The sequence below is a fragment of the Pimephales promelas genome, chromosome 8 (assembly GCF_988280905.1).
Source record: "Pimephales promelas chromosome 8, fPimPro1.hap1.1, whole genome shotgun sequence".
NCBI lineage: Eukaryota > Metazoa > Chordata > Actinopteri > Cypriniformes > Leuciscidae > Pimephales > Pimephales promelas.
In genome coordinates this window covers 36,292,587-36,314,636 of record NC_142776.1, presented here as the reverse complement: position 1 = coordinate 36,314,636, position 22,050 = coordinate 36,292,587, and the positions used below count along the sequence as shown (strand labels likewise).

At 35.7% G+C, this 22,050-nt stretch overlaps 2 protein-coding genes across 5 annotated transcripts in view; one reads left to right on the top strand and one right to left on the bottom strand.

The window, feature by feature from the left end:
* The window catches only part of pacsin1b (protein kinase C and casein kinase substrate in neurons 1b), a 32,034-nt gene extending 14,831 nt beyond the window's left edge, over positions 1-17,203 (bottom strand). Inside the window, exons 1-2 of one of the 4 annotated variants that reach the window (XM_039692735.2) lie at positions 15,678-15,743; positions 6,260-6,387 (exon numbers count right to left, since the gene is read on the bottom strand). The gene's annotated coding sequence lies outside the window, so the exon portion shown is untranslated. Of the gene's footprint in view, positions 1-201; positions 377-6,259; positions 6,388-15,677; positions 15,775-17,183 lie in introns of those variants that run through there. The other 3 variants (XM_039692738.2, XM_039692736.2, XM_039692737.2) reach the window with 3 other exon arrangements.
* Positions 17,204-18,323: 1,120 nt separating this feature from the next.
* rps10 (ribosomal protein S10) lies at positions 18,324-21,681 on the top strand. Its single transcript, XM_039692739.2, has 6 exons — positions 18,324-18,458; positions 19,273-19,422; positions 20,094-20,268; positions 21,238-21,315; positions 21,415-21,470; positions 21,600-21,681. The coding sequence occupies exons 2-6, from the start codon at positions 19,273-19,275 to the stop codon at positions 21,642-21,644; spliced, it is 504 nt and encodes a 167-aa protein (XP_039548673.1). The 5' UTR covers positions 18,324-18,458; the 3' UTR covers positions 21,645-21,681.
* Positions 21,682-22,050: the final 369 nt, after the last annotated feature.

The window sequence follows — 22,050 nt, the reverse complement described above, 5'->3', positions numbered from 1 at the left end:
ACATACACCTTGCAAGTATGCCAAATGCATGAATGAAAATACGAGTCAGACCGTCTCTCTCTAAACCACACCATCAAAAACAAAACCCCCGAACTAACACTACCCCCGAACAAAGCTGTCCTCCAGCATCTCTCCTCCATACTGACGACGAACGCTAAAGAGTCTAGCCATGACAAAAGAGGAAAGCAACAAAAGGCTCACCGATCCCCGCGCTCAGATCCAGACACGTGGGACTGTCCACCCCCCAAAACCTGCGTCAACACTCAACACTTCTCCTCAATTTCGCTTCTTTCTTACAGAGTTAACTATAGGCTTTAAATAAACAGCAGATGCAGCCAAAGCTAACTGTTCCCCGGTGTTAAAAATGCTTCTTGGTGGACGAAGTGGGTGTTCACATGTGCAGCAGTGTGTGTGTGTGTGTGTGAGTGAGAGAGAGAGAGGAGAGAGAGAGACTAATCACATTTGACTAGAATTATTCTGACAGTGTGTGTGTGGGGTGTTGTTTGCTTGTTTGTCATGGCCTTGGGATGATGGGGGTGAATACAGGTTTAAGGCTTCTGTTTATTTTAGACAACAACAGACATTTGGTACTATTTTTTATGTAATATATATATATATATATATATTATAATATCAGCCGGCCGATATTATCGGCCGATATTAGGCATTTTCCAAAATATCGGTATCGGCAGTTATAATGGCCGATAAATGAATATTTAAAAAATAAAAATAAAAACAGATGAAACACGCTTCAATCATCTCTCCTTGGCCTGTTATATTGAAAATGTATGATTTACAATTTGCAGTATGATGTTATCTATTGCTAAATTATGGCTCATCATAGACTAGCTAACCACAAAGCTAGCTAATGCCACTATCATCAGTGGAAGACCGCTAACGTTAACATTAATGAGCTTGGAAACAACAATGAACTTTTTCTGCCTAAATAAAGTAATGATTACTGTATTTATAACTAGCATATCTCTAGTTACAGTCCCTGCATTGTAAAATGTAAGTTATACTTGCGAGGAGTGAACATTTAGACATAGAGAAAAAGTATCAAATGTATCTTGTGCAGAAAAGTTAGTTTTTCTTTTACACGTGTGTGAAATCCAACAATATTTAATAAAAAAAAATATCGGCCGATATATCGGAATATCGGATTTTAAAACCCAAAAATATTTGTATCGGTATCGGCCTTCAAAATCCTTTATCGGTCGGGCTCTAATATATATATATATATATATATGAAGAGTTCAGATGCAAAAGCCTCTAAGTGCCATTTGAAATTTTCTTCTAGAATGATCATTTTTATCAAGCTTGTATATTTAAGTTCAGTGATTTCACTTAAATGGCAATGATAATTACCTATTAATTGTTATTTAAGTGAAATCACTGAACTTAAATATACAAGTTTGATAAAAATCATCATTAAAGAAGAAAATTTCAAATGGCATTTAGAGGCTTTTGCATCTGAACTCTTCATATATATACTGTATATCCCAGCTCTACAGCAGCTATTCAGCAACAAAGCCATCTCACATGACATTTATCGTCTATAAATGTCTGCTTTATGTCTCTGGTGTTTTTTCATTTCCATGCCTGAAGCCAAAAAGCTCTGAACCGATCAACAAAGAATGATGAACAGCTGGAATGCCTAAAAATGTCCTTAATTTTTCCATGACGGGAGAGAGTATTCAATACAGCAATGTTAATGATTGATGAAAGTCTTTCTGTGTCATAAAAATGACAGAGACATAATAAATGTCCAGTAGCATGTTGACGATTGTTTACCAGCCCAAATCAAATAAGTCTGTTTTACTGGTATAGGTTTCTCATTCGATCAGGCCTGTAATAGAGTTGAGCTTGTTCTTTTAGTTTAATATTTAGCTTTTTTCAATGCGGAAAATTAAATACAAATATACACAACCATTTAATTTTTTAATGCATTTGAAAGAATTATCTTATATGCTCACCAATCCTGCATTTATTTAATCAAAAATACAATAAAAGTGAAATATTGTGAATTAAAAGTCATTGTTAAAAAGCTTTTTTTTAAAGCTTGATGTTTTATGTATTATATATAAATATATATATATATATATATATATTTTTTTTTATATTTTTAGGGTGAGTAAATGATGACTTGGATCTGAATGGATGAATGGATCATCCCTTTAAGATAACTTATCTGAAGCTGCTCGACTGATGGTCAAAGTCTGAGGTATAGTACAGTTATTTACAGCCCTCAATCACGTCACATCAATCACAACTAAAGACAAAAGAAGTAAAAAAAACCCCAACTAATTATATAAAAGCTCATTCAAAAGACAAAGTTAGAGAGCCTCATAAAGATATGCGTTTACTGTGATTTTACAATGCTTAAGGACTGTTTTTAGGCACAGCGTGAAGTTGGACCCCTTAAAGGCACAATATGTATTTTTTTTTTGCTTTAAAAATAGCAAAAATAACTGTATCTATGTTATATATTTCTATTAGATGTGTACTTGGAGACAATTATATGTAGTATTTATATTAGTCTGTATTATATGATCGACCGATATATCGTCTGGTCGCTATATCAGGCCGATATTTGTGGTTTTTACGTGAGCAGCAGAAGTCACACACACACTCAAACCATAGAAAAATATAGCCATTTTTTATGGTGAAACTATGGTACTTTTGGTGCTGGTAACAACAAATACTTGTAAATCTTTTTGAAATTGTATCAGACTAAATATTCATTTTATGTTTGTTGTTTTATATCTATTTCTATCTATTTTACAAGTAAAAATGAAGTAAAACATTAAAGAAGCTGTTTCCGTCTGATCTGATGTAATCTAATGCAGTCATAAAATGAAATAATACAAAAATTACAACAAAATAATTCAAATAAATAATAATTAAAATTTGTTTTTAATTCAAAAAAGTGAATTTACATGTTAACACGTTCGATTTTTGGTAAGCTGATAAAACATTTATACGGTTTATTAAAGCTAGCGCTCACATCCATCCTAAAGAACTGTTATTAAAGTACTTGAGTGAATCCTGAACCACACTGTGATCACAACCAGTAACTCCAGTAACTCCAGCATCTGCAGTGTGTGTCTCCTCCGCAGTGCCTTCACTGCAGCACTCATGAGACCTGCAGATCAATAAAGACAAGGACACACTACACCGCTTCAGTACGACACACACACACAGAGAGAGAGAGAGAGAGAGAGAGAGAGAGAGAGAGCGCGCGCCTGCATTCACAGAATTACACAGAATTCTGATACCCAGTACTCATTCATTTAATCACATTCAGTGTGTTCGTTTACTAAAGACTTAGTCTAATTTGATAATAATAATTACAATAATTAGTTTTGTTAACATTATTTAACTAATTAACAAGCATTTATTAATCTTATTCTTTTATTAAATTAGGGTCCAATTCTCACTATTAACTCAATATTAATTATGACTTTTGCCTCAGTGAACTAATTACTGTTTAATAATAGTAAGATCAAGGTATGTAGAATAAGGTCAAGCAGAATAAGGGATTAATATGTGCTTTATAAGTCCTATTAAACAGCCAATATCCTACTAATATGCATTATAATAGATTAGGACACTAAACTAAAGTGTTACCTTCAAAAGTTGTATCGGTTAACTAACAATGAACAGTTATGTTTCATTAATGTTAACAAAGATAAGTAATTAAATACCGCAACAAATGAATTCCTCATTGTTAGTTCATTTTAGTTAGTTTAGTTGTTCATTTTAGTTAGTTCAACGCATGTTGCCTAATGGGACCTTATTGTAAAGTGTTACTAATTTGATTTAGCTTTCAGCTTTTTGATCACATTTCCCACACAATCAACACAATTAGAAAACATGTTTTTGCAAGAGGCCCTAATAATAACTGAATATCAGTATTTTTGTGAACTCAAGCAGAGATTCGTGGCTTTCGCAGAAGTACTGTAATCTACACAACTCTCTCAAAACCCACTAAATGACACTATGACCCACGTTTGCCATTTCTGCAAATGCAAGAGTAGCAGGATTATGACCAGCTAAGCCCAGGGTTGATGAATAATTTACAGCTTTCAGTTAACGGATCACAGCGGCAACCAATTCAAGAGTCCCTGCATACACACACAAGCCAGCGCTTGTACAACTTGAGCCGTGTGGGCTGGTTTTTCTCTGGGTCCTCGTCATACTCATACATGTGTGACTTCAGATCTGATGTCACATCTCAGGATGTGGATTCCCTAGGACTAGACCACTCCAGGTTCAGGTTCATGGACATTTATTCGGATAAATTGCTTTGCATTTGGGCAACTGATATGATATTTCATCAGTAAACACAGAGTGACATGCCATGTAAAACTAGTTTAAACAATACTTTTAGCTAAGACTTGAATAGTTATCATGCATTCTGTCTTAAAGAGATCATATTAACTGAGAAAATATCTGTAGATTTTGAAATTCATTTGACAAGACTTGTAGGTAAACTGCAAATAAATAAATAGTGGCAAAACGGTGATTAAAATGGTAAGAAACTGCATCCAGAATTTGCGACCAGTAACAGAATAAAAAGATTTTCTGTTATACACACTCATAAGGTTTCACCTAAAATGATATTTGACGTTTACCCAACTATGACAAAAACATACCTGAACACCAGACCTCTTTGCACCTCTAATTGCAAGGTGTTCAATTACGAGAAATACACTCTAAAAAATGCTGGGTTGTTTTAACCCAACTTTGGGTCAAATATGGACTAACCCAGCCGTTGGGTTAAATTTTTACATTACATTTTTAACCCAACATTTCGGTTTTGTCCATATTTGACCCAAAATTAGGTTAAAACGACCCAGCATTTTTTAGAGTGTAATAATAATAATACATAAAATACCAATAAATATCAAAAACTGCCATCATAAATTATGCCATCATCAAAAACTATACACTCTAAAAAATGCTGGGTTGTTTTAACCCAATTTTGGGTCAAATATGGACAAACCCGAAATGTTGGGTTAAAAATGTAATGTAAAAATTTAACCCAACGGCTGGGTTAGTCCATATTTGACCCAAAGTTGGGTTAAAACAACCCAGCATTTTTTAGAGTGTAGTTTTAACCAGGGTCCAAAATATGAGCAATACAATATTTTAATATGAACGCATTCTGCGTATACACTGTAATAAATAAAAAAATACAACTTTTTCAAAAGTGTAAAAAACAAATACGATTATTAGAGTATGAAGAAAATAATATTTCTTCAAAATTTCACGTTTAATTATTGGTGAAATTTGCATGCAATTTAAATTGCTTTAAATGCAAATATACCGTTTTTTCCACGTATTTTCCTGCATATGATTAAAGTCGCAGATGAAGGTGATTCTGGCGGTGATTGGCTACTCGTCATTGGGCGAGTGAGCAGGCTCTGTTTGCTGTCTGCATCTATAAATAAAGTATATTCCACTGGCACCCTGCACTGAAACTAAACACCTCTCTCCAAAAACCTCTATACACACAGCCAACAAAAACTGGATGGATGTCCACACACACACACACACACACACTAAACACGCTGCCCTACACAAGTCACAATTTCAGTCTATTGGCTCAACATCGGGTTGATTAAAGCGCTCCTGAAATGTGACGATGGCGAAATAGGAGAAGTTAATTTCCTGAACCGAGGGAAAACGTCACTACATCCTCAAGCACGTTTCGTTTTGTGAAACTGATAACTGATCATAAATAATTTCTGAATGATGTCACTGGAATTTCACCATTCATTATAATTCACAATTATTAATTTTCTGTCATCGCTACCTATTTCACCCCCAAATCAAATGAAAGAAATTATAGTTATATCATAAACATTGAGCACATATTCTCCTCAAATTCTCATTATATAATGCATCTAGATGTTTTTCTTTTAAAATTTCTATTAATACATTCTACTACTTTACATAAATACTGAAATACAATGATTTTTTTCCCATTTAATTAATAAATAAATGAGTATAATTCAAAAGGAATACAAAAAATACCATGATATATTATAGGTAAAATAATATAATAAAGTTCTTTTGATTTTGTTGTGAAATTTAACATGGACATATTCGTGACATTGATTCACCGTTACACAGGCTATCATCAGAGACTATTTATGTAAAAGGACTTTGCTATCATTCCTATTACACAAGAGAGACTTACATGATTTGATATAGACTTAAAATATTTGTTCAGTATAAGACAATCTCTCACCTGGTAAATCCAGCCTAAAAGAGAAAGATGTTCAAGGATCTGCGAGTGACACTGGATACTCCTGACATCAGACCAGTGTTGGACTAGTGGGTGTGTCTGGAGCTGTCAAACACCACTTCTCCCACTCTCTATTACACACACACACACACAATTGTTTGCTCGGACACACACTCTTGCATTAAACTGAACTTTGACAACCCCACCCACTCAGCAATATGGCTGACAATCAATGATTAGCCAGAGGAATGTCATGTCAACATTACCACAGACTGAGAGTATAAAAGAAAGGCAGACAGAAAAACCCTGAAATAATAAATCCTCAAAAGAGCAACCAGGTATGGGCTTAACCAGAAAAGTACCAATGTAAAGTGCATAGACTAAGACATTGGTTTAAATATGTCCCAAAATGTTGGTGAAAGATAAACATCAGTAAAGTCAGCAGTGAAACTGATGGAAACGCCCGTGTTCAATACTGTGGTCGAGTAAGGGAGCTAAATGCTGCTAACTGCTAACTAAAGTTGATCAGCACACAGTAAACTGGATCTCGCCCGCCACAGGAACTAATCAATACCATTGATCAGGTCAAAGTGAAGGAAGACTGAGGCCAGCAGATATCAATAGCTGAAATGCTCAATAATGGCTGAGACTAATTATTAAACGGAGCCGTACTGTTAGTATTATTATTATCAGTCTACAGTTTGCTAAGCACTATTCATATTATTAGTACTATTGCTCAGTTTGCATGTTATCAGAAAAAAATTAAAGTTAGTTTCACGCGAATGGCAAGAAATGGCCGTAGAATCACCAGATACAACTGAAATGGATGAATGGATGGATGGATGGATGGACAGACAGACAGATGGATGGATACATAGAAGGGAGGATGGATGGATGGATGGATGGATGGATGGATGGATGGATGGATGGATGGATGGATGGATGGATGGATGGTTGGATGGATGGATGGACAGACAGACAGATGGATGGATACATAGAAGGGTGGATGGATGGATGAACAGACAGACAGACAGACAGGTGGATGGATACATAGAAGGGTGGATGGATGGATGAACAGACAGACAGACAGATGGATGGATACATAGAAGGGTGGATGGATGGATGGATGGACAGACAGACAGATGGATGGATGGATGGATGAACAGACAGACAGACAGATGGATGGATACATAGAAGGGTGGATGGATGGATGGATGGATGGATGGATGGATGGATGGACAGACAGACAGACAGGTGGATGGATACATAGAAGGATGGATGGATGGATGGATGGATGCACAGACAGACAGATGGATGGATGGATGGATGGATGGATGAACAGACAGACAGACAGATGGATGGATACATAGAAGGGAGGATGGATGGATGGATGGATGGATGGATGGATGGACAGACAGATGGATGGATACATAGAAGGGAGGATGGATGGATGGATGGATGGACAGACAGATGGATGGATACATAGAAGGGAGGATGGATGGATGGATGCACAGACAGACAGACAGATGGATGGATACATAGAAGGGTGGGTGGATGGATGGATAGATGGATGTATGGCTAGACAGATTTAGACTAAACTGCTCAATTCATATGGATCAGTTGTTTTACGATCTCTTTATTAACTTTTTACGGGGTTGGACCGAACTCACTCAGATTTCATAAAAAACATCTTAATTTGTGTTCTGAAGATGAACATAATTTTCACTTTTGGGTGAATCAACTAAAATGAACATAAAAGGAAAATAGATAAAGCTATAATGCTACGGTTTCAGCAACGCTACTCTACTCTGCAGATTGATTATGTACGTCACGTTGCATGTAATCAAAGGGTTTGCGTGGGCATCAGAGATTGACGGGTCTCTCGTTCCTCATAGCCAGCTCAGCGCCTCAAGTCACTTTAATTGCACTGGCTAATTTCCAGAAGATGAGCATTACAGATTCACTCTGCTAATGTCTTTCCAATTTCAGATGAGTTCAAACCCAGTTCACGGCACGCTGACAATGGCCTTTTCTTCACCCTCAGAAGTCCAATTTCCTCCACGACCCAAAGGGAAATTCAAAGGGTTCTCTTCTATTCTGTGCCTAAATAACCATATTAATGTTTGGCCCGTGTGCTTTCTCTCTCCGTTTGTTCCCCCTCAGCATGAAACCCAATCTAAGAGCAGTTCACAGCATAACGGATACTAATGAAAGCCACATCAAATTACCATAACGGCCAAAATGAGCAGTCAGCAGCTATCTACAAATGAGATTTTTTAATGCCTTAACATGAATTCAAAGTTTCTTTGCATATAATAGACCCTTACATGCCTCTTTCTTCCTCTTGCTTTTGCCTCTAAACACAGTAAACAGATCTTGAAGACAAATCCTTGGCTCTACTTCAGTGCATTCAACTGTGAAATACAGAGGCTGAGGCAGCAAAGAGCATCCATTATCAACACTGCATTACACACACACACACACACACACTGTAAAAATGAATATGCTTTATCTAATCAATAGAATTGTGGCAACAGATTACAAGCAATATTATTAATTAAATTTAACAAATTAGAATTGAGTAATAAATTATTCCTTAAAAGGTAACCATTTAAAATCAGAAAAGTTTACACCAAAAAAAAAAAATATCTCACTTACAGAAAGACGTCAAAGATTAATTAAGAACTCTTTATTTTATATTGCCAACATTGAAGACAACTGATGTTAACAAGCCAAATCACTGAAGGAGAAAACCGTCATTTTAAAACAAACACCGATCACCATAATGGTGACTTAAATTTATGTTGTTTTGGTTGTTGGTGTAAGTTTTACTCATTTTAAATGGTTAACTTTTAAGGAATAAATTTGATTAATAATTACTTAAATTGAATTAATAATGTTGCTTGTAATCTGTTGCCACAATTTTTTTGATTAGATAAAGTAAATTCATTTTTACAGTGCACACAGTGTTAGGTAACTTACTCTAATGTGTTTTCATCATGTTTTATGGGGACTTACATTTACATAATGATTTTTATACCGTGCAATCTGTATCTCTCAAATGGTCTTTCCATCCTGTAGCTTTACAAACATTCAACCAGTCTTGCTCTCAACCAGAAACTCACATTGTGTCAATCAGATGTATTGACTTGACTGGTCGTCTGTTTAAAGAGGTCTTAGACACAATCTGCCCAAACACTCTTATATGATAAACGGCTCTTTAATGAACCGGTCTATTTTTAAACCCCCAAACCTTTCAAAAGTTTTGGAAAAAGTGTCACTCTTACAGTGTACTTCATACCCAACACATTCTCATCCCAAGGCGTCATATACTGACACTTTTGCCAATGCACCCAATATAACACACTTCGGTTATGGGTAGGTTTAGGTCTGGGGTAGGGTTAGGGTTAGACCACTAGGAGGCGCCTTCTATATCTGCGTCTCATATTGACGATAAAGAGCCACCATGTGCGTTGGATGTAAACGCATTGGCAAAAGCGTCAGTATATGATGAGAACGGGCTGTCATACTTGGATACTTTGCTGAGTCAGCATTGCTGAAGGTTACAAAAAGGCATTCTGCTGCCATTGAATATGGGTCTTCTGCTATTCTCCTACTTTTAGATTTGAGTGCTGCACTTGACACTATTGATCACAATATTCTTCTGAAACAAATTGAGTGGGTTGTTGGAGTCCAGGGCCTATAGGTTTACAGTGGTTTGTCTCATACTTAAAGGGGATTTAGTACTTCTCTGTAAATATCGGGTCATTTACTTCGCTTATCCGTTGTGGTGTTCCACAGGGATCTATTCTTGGCTCCTCTACATGAAAATAAAGCAGAAGTGTGTCCTGCTGCTACCATACACTCCATTAAAACACATTAGGTTACTTAAAGGCTTAGTTCACCCAAAAATGAAAATTCTGTCAGTAATTAAAAATATCAAATTTTTGTTCTGAAGTTGAATGAAAGTCTTACAGCCAGGGTTGGAACAACATGAAGGCGATTAATTACTGACAGAATTATTTTTGGGTAAACAGTTAACTATTCCTTTAAAGGTGCATTGCACAAGTCTCTGAGTTTTTGCAGAACTATGTCCCCTCTGGAAACAAGCGAAACTGCAACCAGAGGTGTGCACGCTCATGGACCACCACACACACACGCACGCTTGCACAAGCATCAGCTGCACAAATCTTTTGTTACAGTCATAATGTCTTCAGAGGTAATAAAGTTATAAATCTGCAAGTCATTTTAAATAAATGAGTAAATTACACACTTATGTGTGAGGAGAAAAGTAGAAAACTTTGGTTTTTGTTGAACCTCCATGTTGAACTGTTTTATGTGCTTACTATATCCACTTATTATAGTATTATTATGGAAACACGTTCATGAACAATGTAAGGCCTACCTAGTTTTATTATTTTGAATTAGCTAAGCTTATATTTTTATATTTTCAGTTTTCATTGTAGTTTTAGTAATATTGCTATGTGCTACTTTTGAATCAATATCTTCTTTTATATTTAAATTATTTAATTTATTAGTTTTAGTAATTTTAGTACTTAAATTTTGACCTTATTTCAGGTTGCCAAAGCAATATATAGCGATAATTGTTTTAATAGCTTTAGTTTTGATTAACGTAACCAATAATGCCTGACATAAGCAATAAGAGAAATGCTTGCCTTTAGTAAACGCCCTAATTAATGAAAAAACAATTGCAATGTTTGTGAAGTACCAAAGCTCCACAGCTGTGTTTGGGGTTGAACATCGCAGGTGAAGCTTTGTGTAGGAAGACACAGTCATAAACTGCATGAGAAACACTGATTCATTCATTCAATAAACACTCAAGAGACTGATGCACACTCCCTCTATCTCTCGTGCATTAATAATAATGTGTTGGAGGAGCTGAATAACGGCTTTCAGCACAGATTACAGTCACACCCTGAAACAGAGGCTCATTTAAACTGACAAGAGAGAATGTCCAATAATGTACAAATATGGTCCTAAATTCAGATTTAGGGAACTAAATTCACATCTTCTGACTTAAAGTGATAGTTCCCCCCAAATATCATTATTTCCTCACCCTCTGTATGAGTTTCTTTCTTCTGTTGAACACCAAAGAAGATATTTTGAAGAATGTCGGTAACAGTCGCTGGTCCCCATTGACTTCCATGAACAAAAAATGCAATGGAAGTCAATGGGGACCAAAAAAAACTTTTGTGTTCAGCAGAACATAGAAACTCAAGGTGAATAAATGACAGATTCAAGCATACAAGAAACTCATTATTGTTCTTGCCTATGGGTGGGGTTGTAGAAATATCTATCAAACTGCATTAAACTTGCACATCTTTTCAGCATTCGTGAAGCACAAGTAATCATTTTCAGAGACGTTTAGAAACTGAGGATCGGATCATTGATATCGGACTTGCTTCTTGGCAATGTTCAAAGCATAAATCTCACATCTCTCCTCGGCATCTCTTTCTCTCGAGCGTTTAGGCTCAATCGATAGATACGTGACGTCCTTCCATCCACCTCTTCAATTTGTTTCTCTCTATCTTTGTCCATCTCTCTCAGACAGAAACTTGGGCAAGACAGCAGAGAAGGATCAATGCAGGATCTCACAGCAGCCAAAAGCGTTTCTGTGAGGATTTGCACGTGTTTGTGTGTGTTAAGGCAAGGTCACAGCGCAGCTGATATCCACACCGCCTCACACACACATGAGAACCTGTCAAAAAGCAAGCCATCCTCCTGGAAACACGACGCTGGAGAGCTGCACAGCTGAGATCTTGTTGCATGGATTCCCTGAAGCTTCAAGAACAGCGTAATCTATCCATTAAAAGACATCAAATACAGACATGCACTTTTAAAATGCTCTCTACTGCTTCCTCTGGTTCACATTCAATGTTCTGATCATAACTTCCTCGCTCTACATAATTCTGTTGCCGAGCTTGCCAGAACGCTACACTTAATTCGGATCATGTAAATAACTAGAAGAATAACAAATGATTACTAGTTAGCAAATAAAATACTTATTTAGGCCTAATTTATGCAGTACAGTATTTTATAAGTATATTATACTATACTAAATTACATTGTTAAATAAATGTGTTATAAATAAAATGATTATAAATACTACAGAGCAAATAAAATTAGAGATACAAATTACAACTAAAGCTCAGAGGTGTTGCCAAAACACAAACAAATAATAAATATCAACAAATCAATAAATAAAATATCAAATGACATATTTACTAAACATCTAATGTAAATGACATATTTACTAATTATTTACTGAACAATTGTATTAATAAAATAAATTAATTAATACATTACAAAGTTACACTATAATTCAATTAACTTAAATTAAACTATAAATTAAATTACACAACAACTGAATCATTTTATAAAGAAATGCTTAATTACCCTTAACAGATGTCAAAATAATTTAATACTATAAATAAAATATCAAATTGATTTTTTATAGAACCAAATAATTTCTATAAATACAATTCCACATATATGATTAGTAAATAAGCCATAGTAAATGTTGCCAAAACTACCAGCAAAACACTATATTAATTTTATAAATAAAATATAAAATTAGATATTTAATAAACTACTGAACGATAGTATTAATTAAAATAAATTAATTAATAAAATACTAAATTACATTAAATTAACCTATAAATTAAATTACATTTTTACTAAACTACTGAATATATTTATAAATAAAATGAAAGAATTTTTATAAATAAATTACCAAATTACATTTTTATGTAATTTTATCGAAATTAACATTATAAATAAGATTTTTATTTCTAAATCTAAATAAATTTAGCTAAAAATTACAACTAAAACGTAATCAGAAATGTTGCCAAAACTACCAAGCACAGCTGATTAATCAACAGAACAGACATGAGCGCTGTGACAGCTTCCAATCCCATGTGGGCAGTAACACGGTGATGTCATTGGTGCCCTTGAGCTTGACCCTTGACCCCAATCATCCTGAAGTGAGCAATGACACGGCCCTGCTGAACCCTGGGTCATCCTTCAAAGTACAAATCATTTATTTTGGGTTATGCAACCAAACCACATCATTCAGGATGGAAAACCTTTTATAAGGAACTGCATACTGTGCAGTTCCTTATAAAAAAGTGTTCAATGATCATCTCTTTTCTAAAGGTGATGCTCTTCTCTAAAGAAGATCAAGTTTGGATCCGTTGCATTGAGATGTTCATCCCACTGTTAAGTGCTCAGACCTTGTATTGTACCTTGAGTTCAGTTAAAAGCCTCTAATAAGTCTAAAGACACACTCTCCTCGGCTTTAGTCGCCACGTGAAGCTACTGAAGGGTGAAGGACAGATTCAGAGTGAAGGTGAATGTGTCCTCCAACACAATCCAGTTACAGAGCGGCAGTACTTTATGACTTCATAAGGTGAAAGGATTGCAAAAATCTACATTTGAGATTAAATATTAAATTTAAGATTAACACTTTCAGAAAAAAAAGATAAAAAAGCTGTCAAAAGTACACCTTTGTCCCTTAAGGGTGCTCTAGAGTGTAGCTACCTTTTGAAAAGGTCCCGCCAGTGATAGCTTTTGTCGTGCTGAAAGCAAACGCTAACAAACGCCATACAGTTCAGGTGCCAATAAGAGCCAGTTCAGGACCCTGGACAGTTCAAGACCCTCCGAGACGAGGATATCGCCTTTGACTCGAGCAGAAGAAGACAAACAGACATATGGTGTCTGTGAACGAGCGGTTAAGCTTGCACAGATGTAAGATCAAACTAAATGGCAACAGAGACAGCCATAGACATTTCCTAATCAAACAGCACTGGGGTAATGATGATTAATGTCTGTTGCTGCCAGACCTGCTGCTACTGATACATTAAAGCAGTAGCATTCAAAAAAGACACTAAAGCCTCCTTTGGGGGCAACTGAGATTGCACTTACTAAAATGGTCTTTTGTGAATATCAGAATAGAGGTCTGGGTTAACAAGTGACCTAAATTAGCATCTTTATTCATGCAACTACAAGCAGTGGTGTAGGTTTAATTTTGAAATTGGTGGGGATGATGGGGAAATCAATATAAAAAAATATTTTTAGTTTTGATCAAAGTTATTGTTAGGGATATATCAGTGTCATTGGATATTGGTAGGGAGTACCATCCCTACTAAATTCTACGCCCCTAGTACCATGACCAAAATTTGCTATTTTCTTAAGCAAGTACAACTATTTTTTAAGAGACAAATCTATTTTAAACCAAAAGGTGACTACTAGTTTTAGCAATTTAGACTACTAATTCCAACATTTAGACAGTGTGTGTATTCTATAAGTAAGCAATAAGGTACAAGAGGCTGTGCTGTATCGTGAGTAACGTTAGCTAACGGCTGAAGGAAGTTGTTATCCACGACGCGAAGCGGAGTAACATTAACTCCTTCAGCCGTTACTTATTCACGATACCGCACTTGCCTCGAGTACATTATTACTTTTATAAAACGGTTACCACACAATACATATATTAAAGTAAAAAAAAAAAGTGTATCAGTAGGCTACTGCAACTTTCAAGAAGTAAAATCGCTAAAAGCCTTCCTTCCGCTAGAAAAAATAGTCCCTGAACGTGAACAGCAACAACGTTCCACTTATTGCTTTCATAAAACGGCTACCACACAATAAAAATATTAAAGTTTAAAACTGCAACTTTCATTAAGTAAAATCACTAAAAAAAAGAAAAAAGCCTTAGCGTTCCTTCGGGTAGAAAAAAAGTCCCTGACCGTAAACAGCAACAACGGTATGCATGAAAGCTCAAATGAAAACAACATAGGAATGCAGTGTTGCGCAGTGATACATAGAACCGTTGGGTGTAGCTGTCATAGCTGTGTTTTAAAGCACAGCTATTGGCCAATCAGAATCAAAGATTGGAACCAAAAACACACAAAAAAGTACAATGTAGAATATTTCATTATCAAAGTACCATAATTACCACATTGTTACACTTTATTTGCAAGGATTTCATGGTATACCACGAAATGCATAACTTTAGAATAGCATACTATTCTAAACATAAGTTAGTAAGTGCATTCTATAAACATTAAAGTCTTAAGTCTCGGGAAAATGGCTTCAATATATTGTAGGCTATTATTATTAGTTAGCTTTTAAGTAGTTTATTTTTGCCAAATGGTATAATGAAGAATGCTTAAAAGTCTAATTCATTCATGTAATTCAATTTCATTCGACACATGCATATTAATTCTAGGCGCACAGAGCCTTCAGTGTTCATTTCATGCGAAGAACCGCAGCGTTCTTAAAAGACTGCGCAAGCGTTCAGAAATAAATGATAAAACACAAGACCACACGTCAATCCGCTTATATCGATACATGACTCATTTCTACAGTTAAATAAGAAACAAAACCATGCGTTAAGACTTACCAAAAACAGATGAACGAGAATCCTGCCTCTCTGTGACCCCTCCACTCTAGTAAAACACAATAACGGTCGGTGAGCCGTCGGATTCAGTTTAGGGAATCGGTTCGCTTCAGCAAGTTCACAGCAACGTCTCTCCTCTTACGGTGTTTTCGAGTAATTAAATAAATGTTACGATACATAATTTGGATACGTCATTGATATGGTGTTTCTCAGTCTACCATATGAAGTGATTTTTAAACGCATTTGTAAAGTTCAACTGAATAAAAAAAGAATCGGTTCGACAGAACGATTCGTTCGCGAATCGAACATCACTAAAAAACAAAGGTATCGGATGAACAGCCAGTGTTGTGCTGCGGGTGTATCAGATGGGGGATGGTCAGTCAAGAGACCCACGTTACATATTAATCAGCACCGTACTAAGATCAACGAATAGGTGACCAATGCAATAATACATATTTTTTATATATTATATGAATTATTCCACATTCGTGTGACATACACAGCTGATTATGGTTCAATTAAACTCTAGCCATTAACCAAAAAGTACCAAAACAACTGGTACTATTATAGTATTTGGGATGTTTTAACAACAACAAAAAAGTGCTGTGACAGTACCATGTCACAGTTGTGTCACTGATAGCCTATATGTACAGTGGTATTCATTCAAATGGGATATTAGGGTTTATTTTTGCCACCTATTGGTGACACATTGCTAATGCATTTACTCTGGCTTATGTGTTGTTGGGGGCAGCGGTGTCATACTGCAGTAAAACTAAATATTTGGTGATGTCTTAATATTTAACACAATATTCATGAGCTGCTTTGCATTTTTTGACAAAAAGTTGAATCCAAACCTGTACGAGCACCTCTTGTACTGTAAATGTGTACTAACTGGCAAATATGCTCCTAAATTACATGAAAGACATTTGCCTGCAAACACAGGTGGTCCGTGCATGAAAGCAGATGGAGGTGTTGCAATGTTAACTTCTCTATTTGTTGGCACACGTACAACAACAATCAAAGCTCCTGTAAGGTTCATTCCCAAAAGTCCACAAACCTCAGGCACTAAACACATCACCGCCTCGCAACACAGATGGGAGAATAGGAAAACGCTGTTCGCTGCCAGAGAAATGTGCAGAGCTGAAATATTAACCAATACATTTATTGTTAATGCATCCAGATGAGTTTTGTTTTAGCAGTTGGGTGGAGCCATTACTTTTGAAATGTTAACAAAAAAAATCCAAAGCCAAATCCGAAGCTGGAACTTTTCTAAAGAGTTTAAATGTAACTGTCTCAAAATAAGTATTTGATCTCTCTCATAGACCGATACTTTCAAAGGTCAACCTAGTAACACCTCGTGCGGTACCAGAGCAAGTACCTCCGCAATCAGGTTGAGAAAACTTAGTACCATAATAAATGAATCCATTAAGTGCCATTATTGAGAACGAGGTCAGAGGTCGCATGCCATGCACAACTACCAGACTCTACTTTCATTGTTAAATTGCTTACTTCTCATGTATGAAGGATGTGGATGCCCTCCATGTTACTACAGCGATCTTGAGGGATAAAGAATAAAGGAAAAGAGTAATATCCTTTAGCACTCAACTGACTGTACTTGATGTCACAACAGGACAGTATTTATGGTCAAAACAGGCAATGCCTGGTCACTGTTTTACATGCATACAATGAATAAGGACTGACTGAGGACATCCATGAATTTGTTATACAAATGCCATATATATACAGTGTTGGGTAAGTTATTCTAAAAAAGTAATTATATACTAATTATATATTATACTATATAATTATGTTATACTTATATATTCACCACTGTAATTTGATAATTACTCTCTCTAAAAAGTATTGAATTAATTAGGCTAATTTCTATATCCCAATGACCTCAACCAGTTAACCAATACAAGGATAGACATGAAACAGCTCTTTAACAATATACAGTTAATTGCATAAATTATTCTTGAACTGACCAAAGCGTGTAAAAAAAAAAAATATAATATTAGGGCTGTCAAACGATTAATCGTGATTAATCGCATCCAAAATAAAAGTTTGCGTTTACATAATATATGTGAGTGCACTGTGTAGCCTATAATTATTTTATATATATTATTATTATTTATATAATAATTATTTTATTTTATATATATAAACACACACATATGCATGTATATTTAACAAAAAAAGTATGTATATATAAAATATTTATATATAATATTAATTACATATAAATCTATATACAGTATATACATCAATATATTTTTTACATATATACAAGCATGTGTGTGAGTATTTATATATATAAAATAATTATACACAGTGCACCCACATATATTATGTAAACACAAACTTCTATTTTGGATGTGATTAATCATGATTAATCGTTTGACAGCCCTATTGTGTATATGTGTGTGTGTGCGTGTATATATATATATATACACACACATATAAGTGTGTAAATTCAAAAATTAGCAAAATAAAAAAAAAGTATGGACATTTCAGTAAATCTCTACAGTGCGTGAAATAACTCCCTCTGAAACAAATGGCATGTTTAGCTAAATTCATATCAATGTTGCGGTAGTTTTTACACATAACTTTATATCACAACACTGTATTTCATTCAAAACAAACTAAGGTGTTAAAAACAGGTGTCTCCAGTCCACTAGCGGGAGCCTTGCGCTTCTCACGTGACTGCATAAAGCGCGGCGAAACAATACAGGAAGAACAGCTGATGACGTTCTTTCCGGCTCCGGTCTCTCAGCAAGAGTAAAGGTAGGCCGAAACAAGAGCCAAAAATCCGTTCAAAATCTTCATCATCTTATTATTTTATGTGTCGTTTCAAGCGAATTCGCTTTGAATAAACCCCATATAATGAATATAACTTGGTCTTGAGGAAATATTCGGTGGGGAAGTGCTATATTTAAGTCAGGATATGTCCCTGTCTTCAATGCTAGCGCGAGAGTGTTTCACGGCTGGTGTGAAGTCAACACAGTAACATGAGATGAGAAAATAACTTTGAATAAAAGGTTTATTGGAGGTGTTTAAGAAAATACGTAATTTAAATGCCAAAAATGTCTAGGAAACATAATAATGTGAATACGTTAAGGCATCGTCACGCAGAATGTTATCTCTGATAAAAAAACTAGCACACTATGTATTGCCATGATTTTCTTATATGGTACTAATATGTACATATATACTTGAATATAGTAGCTAGTGGTTTGAGACCACGATATTACTATCACTACTACAGCAGTACGCACTTAACGTTGGTGGTTCTTCGTTGATTTAGTGATGTCAGTTGATGGTAAAAGCTGGGTGTTTTTGTCTGTTTGACATTTATATTATGTAAATGATACTTTCAGATATGCCATACAATGGTATATACCAGCTATAGATATACCAAAGAATACAATGGTGTTTATGTCTACTCTAAGGTCTCAAATGTTGGGTCGTTACAGTTGCGTTAACATACTGTTAAAATATAGCTTGAATGCAATACAAGGCACATAAAAGCATCTGCCAAATGCATTAAAATGTAAAGATGATAATGTATGAACTCGTGATTGTGTTTTTCTTTATGCAGATGTTGATGCCCAAGAAGAACCGTATTGCTATCTATGAGCTCCTCTTTAAAGAGGGCGTCATGGTGGCCAAAAAAGATGTGCATCTCGCAAAACATCCAGAGCTCGCCGACAAGAACGTACCCAACCTTCATGTGATGAAAGCAATGCAGGTGAGCTCTTCTGACCGTCATTCTTATTCCCGATTATGCTTAATGATCGTGTAAATGCGTTTACCCTTTTTCTTGGGTAATAAACTGATCTTTACCATTCATTTTTTGCCTGTTTCACTGGTTTCACCCAGCTTGTAAACTTATTGAATTGCTCATGTGTGATATGTGACGAAAGTGTGTCCTTCCTTTCTGTGGATTGAGCGCATCCAAACAGCAAGTTGGGGTCTACGGATGAAAAATAGCCTCTTGGGCTAATTCTGGCACGTTTACACTTGTTTATTAATGTGCATTGACCCTGTAAATAAAAAAAAAAAAAAGTATTTTGCAGTAAGGAGGAAATTTATCACAAAATCAGACTCTTATCTTATATAAGCGAGTCTGAAAGTAAGAGCTCTCGTATCGTGCATCTGAGGATAATAAATGAGCTGTACGTTTCCCTCTGACACGTACTCTTAACTTCTAATGCTTTATTTAACATCACAACTGACATAGACTCTGATTCAAATATGCAAGTTATTAAGTCTTGACTTCACTACCGGGAAATGTCCGGGTTTTCATGTGAACTGGTTATTTCAATAAGCTGATTTGAGTTATTAGCGTGCTTGTGTGCATGTTAACATGCGCATTAATGAACCAATCAATGACATATTGAAATGCCTCTGCCTTCCCAGTCTCTGAAGTCATGTGGGTACGTGAAAGAGCAGTTTGCTTGGCGCCACTTCTACTGGTACCTGACCAATGAGGGCATCCAGTACCTGCGGGACTTCCTCCACCTGCCCCCGGAGATCGTGCCCGCCACCCTCCGCCGCCAGACCCGCCCAGAGACCGCCAGACCCCGTCCCAAGGGTAAGAGGGCCGTCTTCCTCACATAAAAACCACTTCAAATTGAAGCGGGTCATTTTATTTATTTTTTATACCTTCATGCAATTTTTGAAGAATTTCAACATCTTTTCCATTCATAGTAAACATTTTCAAGACCAAAAAAATGTAGTTCATATTACTAATAAAATAAATAATTCAGTACGACTAGAAAACTGATGTGACTTGAATTTAGTGCATTGACTACTTGATTTGAAGTGGATCGAAAAAGTTAATCAGTTGTCAAAAGACAAGAATGGGAATTGTTCAAAATTCATGTGTAACTTTGAAAGGTATTGATCTACTTCAAATGTTGACTACTGTATTTGTCGCGTGGCCTATAAGTGGTTGCGTTAACCCTAAAACAGTATTCTAGACAAATGTGGTCAAAATAGTTTTGATTTATTTTTAATAAATACTTCCCTTGATCTGAGCGGTACAAGATTTGGCAACTTTTCCTAAGTTTGCCTCCTGAACACACAATTTTTTTTTGACTCAATTCTACACTGTTAAATGGGTGAAAAAAATAACTCCTTAATCTTGTGTTTGGGTCAAAAATGGGCACCCATAGAAATGAATGGGAAACTGTAATTTAGAGCATTCTAAAATAAGACAAGAAAAGTCACTTCATCTTTAGGTTTTAGCTCTAAGAACTTATTGGAATGATATTTTAATGTTTTTTTAAAATAAAAATCAAAAAAACATGATAATACGCATAATTTATATAGAAAATATGGTACTTTTTGAAGTGAATAAATTCAAAAATACCCCCAAAATAAAAAAAACACACCATAAATGGATAGACAACTTTTTCGAAGACAGTGAAATAACATTTATAATAAATAAAAATTAGGATCACACCGGAGTCCTCTGTGCCCACATTTGTCCACAATTACAGGATTAAGGGCTATAAAGTGAATACGGTTTGAGGGCTAAATGAAACGCTGTGTTTTTCAGGTCTCGAGGGAGAGAGACCGGCTCGTCTGGCCCGTGGTGAGGGAGACAGAGATGCTTACAGACGGTCTGCAGCTCCACGTACGTACACGATACACACTGACTGTTGACATCAGCATATCCTTTAGCTGGAGCCTCGGCGTGCGGCATTGTGTTAAACTAAAACCTTTTGTCTTGCAGCCGGTGCTGATAAGAAAGCTGAGGCCGGTGCAGGTGCTGCCACAGAATTCCAGTTTGTAAGTCCCACTGCTTAAAACTATTTCTAATGTAATTTCAGTGCATGACTCTGTTCCAGAAATGCAAGCTTTGATAATCCAACCGGGGATTTGGAAGTTGTGACTCAAAACTTCCTCTTGTTTTTGCAGAGAGGTGGTTTTGGCCGTGGCCGAGGAGGACAGCAGCCACAGTGATTTTTCACATTATCTGTACAATAAAGTTTCAAAAGTACTTTTTGTGTTAGACTGGTTCATATATTGGTTGCTGGTACTTATGCATTCAATGCAGTGTATCTGATGGTTTAACCCTAAAACCGTATTCACTTTATAGCCCTTAATCCTGTAATTGTGGACAAATGTGGGCACAGAGGACTCGGGTGTGATCCTAATTTTTATTTATTGTAAATGTTCCATCACTGTCTTCGATAAAGTTTTGTCTATCCATTTATGGTATTTTTTATGGAATTTATTTATTTCAAAAAGTACCATATTTTCTATGTAAATAATGCTTACTTTTATGTTTTTTTTTTTAACTACACTAAAATATCATTCCAATAAGTTCTTAGAGCTAAAACCTAAAGATGAAGTGACTTTGCTGTCA

Bases quoted from the DNA above. Each gene is read 5' to 3' on its own strand.
- rps10 (XM_039692739.2), top strand. From the start codon at position 19,273: ATGTTGATGCCCAAGAAGAACCGTATTGCTATCTATGAGCTCCTCTTT. The intron at 19,423-20,093 runs GTGAGCTCTTCT...CTGCCTTCCCAG, and splicing joins ATGTGATGAAAGCAATGCAG to TCTCTGAAGTCATGTGGGTA. The intron at 21,316-21,414 runs GTACGTACACGA...TTTGTCTTGCAG, and splicing joins CAGACGGTCTGCAGCTCCAC to CCGGTGCTGATAAGAAAGCT.